Below are 9,159 nucleotides of genomic sequence, written 5' to 3' on the forward strand. Positions count from 1 at the left end.
ATCAAACCTTCTTTGTTATGGCTTAAAGTGAATGGAAGCTGTGCACCAGGTAGGAAGCCAGAAAAGAGGTGGTGAGTCTATTGGACTGCTTAAGTACCAAGCTCTCCATGGATCCAATCCTAGACATGCACACATCCATTGCCACACTTAAAGCATATTGCTTGTCCACGAACAACAAATTAAGTTTAAGTCTATTTAAAATATTTATTTCCTTTGAAAACATTTACGCTATGGAAGCTTTGCTCGAAATCGTGATATTTTGAAAATAAGTAATTTTATAAAACGCGCTTTAAAGTTAACCAATTTAATAACCCAAAATATTAAAAATAATAAAAGAGCGGCCTTATTACAACTTAAACCGAATAAAAATGATCAAAATAATAAATGCTAAACTTATTTTAAAGAAAAGCGAAACTTAATCTTCGTGGCCACTCTGAATCCCGACTCCAAGTCCATCGATCTAAGGCTCACCGCAAAGATGGGGAAAAGGAGGGGTGAGTTTGGAAAACTCGGTCGTAAAGTATCCCAACGAGCCCAAATCGGTTCAAGCTTTCTTGGGCCTAAGCCCTATTTAGAATTTAGTGTTAAGCGGGCCTTAGCCCATATCAATATTAATCTGGGTCATAGCCTATTACAATATCGAGCATCTGGGCCTAGCCCATATCAAGATCAATCGGGCCGTAGCCCTATTACAAGTCGAGATATATTGGGTCTTGCCCATATTAACACGATTGGGCCCATTTCAATACAGTTGGCCCATAACAAAACGATCTCATATGATTAATGCATGATAACCCCATCCAACCTCGCACTTCCTCCGTCCATCCCTACACTTCACGTGGGGAATAAATCACCACGCCATCCCTACACTTACGGTGTTAGCACCGATTCATGGCACTAACTATAATCATGACAAAAGTCGCTTATATCGTAATATGTGGCATAGCCACCGAGCGGTTCTTCCTCCATAACAAAACCCAACCCCATGCAATGATATACATGTCATGGCATATAACAAATGAATCGAATATCATGTATTTCAGTCAAAATTAACCCTAGGGGTATAACGGTCATTTAGCACCTAGGGGTAAAACGGTAATTTTCATACTTAGGGGTAGTTTAATAAAATTTACTATTCTAGAGTTTACATACATATTCTAACCATTAACACATTAACAGAAGCACTTACCGAGCGTTTTTACAGAATTGGGCCCGTTGGCCCACTAACCTATTTTCGGCCCATTAAGCCCAAATATACCGAAGTGCACGAAATTACGCACTCTGCAATCATACTGCTTGCGATTATCAAAATTAACAATCAAACCACCTCACAAGCGCTCGCACGCTCGCAAGTTCATAAATGCCGGCTTTTCAGCTTTTCGGCTTTTACCGATCTAGTCTATGAGTGGGTGTCGTTTACACACCTGATTTAGAACGATACATTGGTGAGATCCACACACGAACTGCCTACAATTGGATTACTACAACGTCAATCTAAATATCGAAAACAAACTACTTATTTAACCTCTTACCATACTCGTCCAACACAGCCTTAGATCCCAAATTTTTTTTACCTTTTTGCCGAAATATGGGTTAGATCTGAAGAGCCAACCGAATTAGTCTTCAAGCCCTTCGTTGTACATCCTCTTGTCCTCTTGTCTATGCTAACTCTTACACAATCAAAAGAAAGAGGCAAAAAAAACCCTTAGACCAAAACGCTAGCCACCCTTAGGGGTTTCGGCTTTTCTTAATTCCTGAAATAAAGAAATAGATTCGAAAACTTACCAATCGTTGTTCTGCCCAAGAGAGTGCTCTTATCTATGATTCTAATCCCGATCTACCATAGTCAGAAGAGACAGGTTCAAGTAGCCAATGATTCGGCTTCCTACACCCAAGATATGAAGGTTTTCGGCTTTTGAAAGAAAAAGGGAAAATGATAGAGATTTGGCTATAGCAAGATTCAGCTTTTTGAGAAATAATGAAGAAAGGAAAATAAGGGAAAAGATAGAAAGAAAGGAGTATGGGTTCGGCTATGGAGAAAAGAAAATATGAATGCAAGAGAGGGGAGAAGAGAGGAGAAACAATGAAGGTCGATCTCAAAAATAACAGTAGATATGAATGGCCCCAACCTAAATCTATTAGTTACTTAAAAATACCCAAGACTAACACCAAAATTTTAAGAGTTTTTTCGGCATTTAATTGCCTATAGCCGAATTGGTACTCTGCCATAAATCTTATTTCGACATAAATTCCTTCCCAAATTTAAATTCCATACTTTTCTCCTAAATTTCAGCCCCCACCAATTTAAATCCTATCCAACTTCCTTAGGAGAGTTTCGGTCAAACTCTGACTCTCCCCCACGTGAGCAGCAAAAATTCAAGCCTTCCGTGCGCGAGGTGAAGCTCGAACCCCAAACCTCCGTCTGCCCTTGTGCCTTCGCCCGTGCTGCTAGCCACTGCACCATGCTTCTCTCTTTACTTATATACGGTCACAATTAATTATAAACCTTACCTGCTGAAGCTCCGGTTACTTGCGAAACAAAAAGGAAATTTTTGCTTGCTGTACATCTCGAACCTGCGACCTCTTAGACACACACATACGTTGCTTGCCACTACGCCACATGCTCTCCTTGTGTCAAACTTCATTCGCAACTTCCTTTAAGGCCTATTCCAACCGCATCCTGCATACTAAAAAAAACCCAATTTGCTGCTGCCGTGCCTTGAACCCAAGCACTTCCCACGGCCTCCTAGCGTGCTTAGCCACTAAGCCGATGCTTGCTTCTAACATGAATTAGCTGAACAATTAATAAGGCCTAGTTTGTGATGACCCTTGGTTTTCTAAAATAAAACTCACATTTGCGCACGCAGGAATTGAACCCTGCTCCTTCCTCTCGCTTAACACGCCTAACCACTAGGCGGTTTCCTCCTTATGTCCAGTTTTAGCCCAACTTATTAATAAACCTTAATGCCCGGATCCTCTAAAGGAGCAAAAATAATAATTTTGCTAAAGTCTTGGTCCAAATTTTTCCCACACTTTAAATACATTGTAATTTATTTAAAACTAAAATAATAATAACCATAATAATGAAAATTTCAAATACGATAATATATATATTTTCCTAATAATAATTATAATTTCCATAAATCAATAAAAATAGATACAGTAAAATTTTCTAATAATATGTTAATTTAAACACTAAATTAACAACAATAATTTTATAAATATATTTGTATCTAATAATGATAATAATTTTCATAAAAATTAAAATATTAGTAATAACAAAAATATTTTATCAATATATTTTTTTAAACACTAGTAATATTTAAAACTTCTCAATATTCAGGTTTTCTTCTATCCGAATCCAGGACTTAAAGCCCAACTCTTCTAGGCCCAATTTTTGGGGCGTTACAATAATGATATATGAAAATAATATTATATATATAAAGTATATATGTATATGCCCATAAAATGAAATACATGTACTAATATTAATAATAAATATAATAGGGATAAAATAAATATAATAATAATATATGCATAACATGGTATTAAAATTTATATTATATATATATAGTATTTAGGAATACGTACATAAAATGATATATAAAAAATACATACATGGAATAGTGAAAGAAATATATATAACTAATAACATTAAAATATACATAATATACATATTTAAAAACATAATATAATAAGATATACGAATAATATAATATATAAAAACTAATAATATATGAAAAATATAATATTTTAAAAATACCTAATATAAGAGTGTTAAAATAAAAAAATGAAGAGATGAGTAAAGTAATATACATAATAATATAATAAGAAAATAATATTTTTATAATAAGTACTTAAAAATATCTATACGCATGTATGTATAATAATGATAAAAATAAAAATAATAGTGAAAGTAAATAATATAATAATACTATAATAATAAATACATATGTATATAATAGTAAAAAAGCGAGACATTTTAAAATAAATATACATATATATATAACTAAATATGATATAATAATAATAATAATAATAATAATAATAATAATAATATTAGAATATTAGAATAAAGTAATTAAAATAATATTGTATATAAAAATATATATACATACATATATAATAAAAATATACACTACTATATAATAATAATGATATATAAATACGAAAGGCAAATATAATAAAAATACTAAAATAAAGTAATAAAAATGATACTATGTACAAATATATATACATAAACGTTTATGATAAATATACACTACTATATATGTATAATAGTAATAATAATAATATAGAAATTATAATTAATAATAATAAATAACAGAAAATAAAAACAAGTAATTTGAAAATAAGACAGCAAAATAGCGCAAAAAGGACTAAATCGAACGTAAAACGAAATTTTGGGGTGAATTCGCAATAAAGAGAAACAAAAAGGGCTTATTTGAACACGCGGGAAACAAAGGGGGATCGAAACAGTAATATTTCCTTCCCCTCAAAACGCACCACATCAACAGGGACTAAATCGAAAAATGTAAAAAATTATGGGGTCAAATTAAAAATAAATTGAAACTTAATTGCATTATAAAAAAAATCGAAGGGGCTAAATGCGCAAATAGCCCCTCCAATGAAAACACGCGGATCCTCCGAGGCGGGTCGGGTCGGCGCGTGGGTCATGCTCAAAACGACGTCGTTTTGATGCCTAGGGACATAAGCCAAAACGACGTCGTTTTGGTACCCCTATATAAGTTATGTTTTTTGCAAAAAAAATCATTTTATCATTATTCTTAAAAAAAAAAACCTTCAAAATGCTCTCTACTCTCTCCTCCCCTCTCCAAGTCTGGTCACCAGACCGATCATCGGCCGCCACAGCCCCGCCGCCACCCACCGCCGCTGGCCACCGCAGAAGTTCAAAAGGTAACGTTTTTTTTTTGTTTAGTTTTTATAATCTATATTTTATGTGTATATTAACAGAAAAATAAAGAAATATGTGTATATATGAATACGAAAAAAATCAAAAAAAATAAAAATAAAAATAAAAAATATAACCTTTAGCCTGTTTGCTTTTGTTTTCTTCTTCGAATGCTTGCTATTTCTTTTGTATATTTTGAGACTGTTCTTGTTGTTTTTGTGTATAATGATTTATTTCATGAACTTGCCAAGAAAGAAAAGAAAAAAAACCCCATTTTCCATGTTCGATTTGGCTTTTATATCCATATTACAAACTGTTTTTTCTTTCTCTCTGTCTTGCTTGTTTGCTTTGTCTTTGCAGGGTATGGCCGGTGGATGTGATGGGGCGGTGCTGCAGTGGACAGGTGGTGGCAGAGGGTAGGTGGCGAAATGGGACAAGGTGGCTAAGGTTTTTGGTTTCTGACAAAAGGTTGTGGGATAGTTAATGGGTTAGGGTTTGTTTAATTTGGGCTGGAAGTTTAAGTTTTATTTGGGCTTGGGAATGGATTTAAATATTTGGGTTCTGTAGTGAGTTTAGGTAGATTTAATTTAAATGAGTTTTGTAAAATGGGTTAAGGGGTTTGTATAGGCCAAAATTGGCCTACAACAAGTTTTTTACCGTTAATTAATTTTTTGTTTTTGGTAACTAGAAACATATTTCATGAAAATCTATTTGCAAACTTAGAACTTAATTAACATCCATTTATGAATTATATACTTCTAGATGTTCACTATCTCATTTTCTTCAGCTCAAATGAGACAAAGCAAATTAGCATTTTTCCCTTACGCAAAAGTTCCATTGAAACTCAATTATCTCCCCTGATATGTTCTTGCGTCTTTGCAACACTGACATATATGGGTTACATTAGGTGTTGGTTGCCTCTGTAGTCACCTTCCACGCATTGCAGTCTCTCAAAGTCCCCGGTTTCAGGTTAGCATTCCAAGTACAATGTGTTTGATGAAATTTGTGATTCACAGTCGAGCTTTTATTCAATATATATTGATATGGGAATATGTTCACTATCTCATTTTCTTCAGCTCAAATAAGACAAAGCAAATTAGCATTTTTCCTTTACGCAAAAGTTCCATTGAAACTCAAATATCTCCCCTGATATGTTCTTGCGTCTTTGTAACATTGACATATATGGGTTACAACATTAGGTGTTGGTTGCCTTTGTAGTCACCTTCCACGCATTGCAATCTCTCAAAGTCCCCGGTTTCTGGTTAGCATACCAAGTACATTGTGTTTGATGAAATTTGCGATTCAAAGTCGAGTTTTTATTCAATATAGATTGATATAGGAATATGTGGTTTCACCTCAGAAGCACCTTGTTATGAGGATATTTTTATTTGAATTGTTCATATGTACCTGAATTTAGTTCATCACAAATAACATGTTTCCCCTCTTCATGCGAGATAGAGAACTAATCAATAAACTCTCTCATTTGTTGAAAAAATAGATTTTTTGAAAACTTTGAGGCATATTCTTGATTTGTAAAGGTGGAGATTTGAATCATAAAAATGTGGTTTTATATTCTACTCCATGAGATCTTTACAGTTGTCTATTATATGCTCAAAATAGTTGAGTGATGAATGAGAAATTGATGCTCAAGGTAAGCCACTTGTGGATTATATCGAGGAAAATCAAAAACTTATGGTTAGATATCAAGTGTGGAACATATATATATATATATATATGTGAACCAACTTAATGATTATTAAATGATTGAATTGTTACTCTCCCTTGTGTGTAGGGATTGTAGATCCAAACCTGTGAGTTATTTTACTAACGTTTCTGCAACATAATTTAAATGTTTGTTTTGGTATATTTATATGAATGTAGAGAAAATTGTGAGAGTGGAGGGTACTTAGAAAGAATATTATCATTCCCTAAAAGATCTAAAGGATATTATTGTATTGAATATTCTTAATTTTGTCTGATCTTAATTTTCTTGATAGGGTGGGGGATTGGGATTGTAATTTTGCTCTGCTTGATGTGTTTGTTTTTCAAGTTTTGGTATTTTTGAGGAAACAGAAGAAGGTGGAGAAGAGTAATTCTGTCGAGAGATAGAATGATTTTGAAGAGCTAAGGACGAGACCTTCAAGATCTTCCTCTGCAAACACGTTGAGACCAATTTGGGTCAAAGTACTTCGTTTCTGGTTCGGAAATTGATTGATCCATCTTGAAACTCAAATATCTCCATTGAAGGAAAAAAAAATAGCTCAAAAATGAAAAGAGAAATAGTGGAAATAGATTACGATATCATACTTACATATATTCATTAGAACACAAATAAGAGCGTAGGACACATTGAATTCATACATAATTAAAAAGACAAACATGCAAGAAAATACAAAGCTCCCTCCCCTTGACTGCATATTGATCTAAACATACATATTCAGATCAAAATACATAAGAAAGGAAGTTGTCACTTTATTCATTAAATAGATGAATAGTGCTTCAAGTAGCGGCAACAATAGCAACATGTGATACTGTTTAGCTTGCTTGGGTGAGGTGGGCGTCAATGTCTTTAGAGACATCTTGAACGAATTGCAGCAGAGTCTCGGGATGCGCAATCCCATCGTGCAGCTTCTCGTATTCCAAAGTCCAGTGCACTACGCTGCCACTACCCTCGCTCTTGGGCGAAACTTGAATCGTGATTACAAAGCTCTTATACTCTTCCATTAGATCTCCTCCGATCACTCTGAAAGTGACCAAATTCTTGTCGGGGTCTATCGCTTCCACTACTTCCTTTGCCTTTTTAGCCTTTCCATCTAAACAAACAACTTTTTTTCTTTAACAAAACAAAAGGAGCAACAAATCAAGCGACAAACATGAAAAGAAACTGAGTTTGTTATGTTATATCATACCATGCACATAACTCCAATGGACAATGGTACCGACTTTCCCCCATTCACCTTCATGTAAATCGCATCCTTGAATCTTGTCATAGCAAGTATGGTGCACATGGTGCGGTTTGTGGGCAAACATTTCATGGAACTGCTCAGGAGAAGCCTTAATCTCTACATCTGCCTCAAGCTTACCTGTCAGAGCTGAAGACGCCATTGTTTCACCAGCAATGTTTAATATGGGAGTGGTTTGTTTGATGTGGGAGTGGTTTGGTTGATGTTTAGGCTAGACATTATTTATAGACTAGTGTCCATGTCTAAGGCAATAATCCTCTCCAAATGACACTACTCAATTTCCTATTCCTTTATCAATTGTCATTAACCACATACTTAAATTTGAACACTTGGTTGCCTTCCTGAAGCTTCTTTGAACCAAAAATATAAAAGTTTGATTTTACTCAAAATTCATTCACAGATATTTAAAATAATAAATGTTGGATTCACTTATTTATTTATTTTTATATTTTTCACATCCATTTTATGATTTATGTTAAGTATTCATAGCTATTCTTTTCAAAAATATCATTTTCAGTATTCAAATCTATATTCTCTTGAAAGTATAATATATTTTATCATTATACCCAATACTTAATTTGATGAGCATAAAAATTAATATTTTAATAAATGAATAAAAATTATTTTACGTAAATAAATAAGTTTAAACATGATACCAACATTATACTAAAAACATAATAAAAATAATATAAAAAATTCAAAAATTAAAGAAAACACAACATTATATATTACACTATCAAAATATGTTAAATTTAAAATGTATATAAAATTGTGATGCCTAATTATAGCATTTGGGAAATACCTGACATATGAATTATTGAATATTATTTTATTTTATACGAGATGAGTTTGTATCTATGTAAAATCAATCAATTTATTCATATTATCAATAACTATATTTAATATTAAATTATTCATTTATTAGTTTCTATTTTAGATGAATATTTTAATTGTCCACTATTCTTAATTACCAAATAATTGAGTGCGGATGGGCTTGCACTTGCTGACATTAAGACACGAGACCAACCAGCTAAGCAAGATGTTAAAGATAGGGTGAATAAAACTTTTGCTATTCTCACCAAAAAAAAAAAAAATAATCCTTTTGCTATTAACTTGTTTCTATAGTATATATATACATGATATCGTGATATGTAATTGGAAGTTCATCATAATTTTTTTAATATAATCCATTGTTAGAATATCATCAATATAAAATGATTTTTTACTCCAGTGAATCGAATTCAAATTATCTTGAAAGAAATAAACACCTAATTAATAAGCTAC

At 32.8% G+C, this 9,159-nt stretch overlaps 1 protein-coding gene across 1 annotated transcript; it reads right to left on the reverse strand.

Moving 5' to 3' along the window:
* Window positions 1-7,205: 7,205 nt before the first annotated feature.
* On the reverse strand, window positions 7,206-8,162 carry LOC108461396 (MLP-like protein 31). Its single transcript, XM_017761238.2, has 2 exons — window positions 7,822-8,162; window positions 7,206-7,725 (listed from the first exon to the last, which is right to left on the reverse strand). Exons 1-2 carry the CDS (start codon window positions 8,015-8,017, stop codon window positions 7,448-7,450), a joined length of 474 nt encoding a protein of 157 aa, XP_017616727.1. The 5' UTR covers window positions 8,018-8,162; the 3' UTR covers window positions 7,206-7,447.
* Between the last annotated feature and the right edge of the window lie 997 nt (window positions 8,163-9,159).

This window comes from Gossypium arboreum, chromosome 3, assembly GCF_025698485.1.
Source record: "Gossypium arboreum isolate Shixiya-1 chromosome 3, ASM2569848v2, whole genome shotgun sequence".
NCBI lineage: Eukaryota > Viridiplantae > Streptophyta > Magnoliopsida > Malvales > Malvaceae > Gossypium > Gossypium arboreum.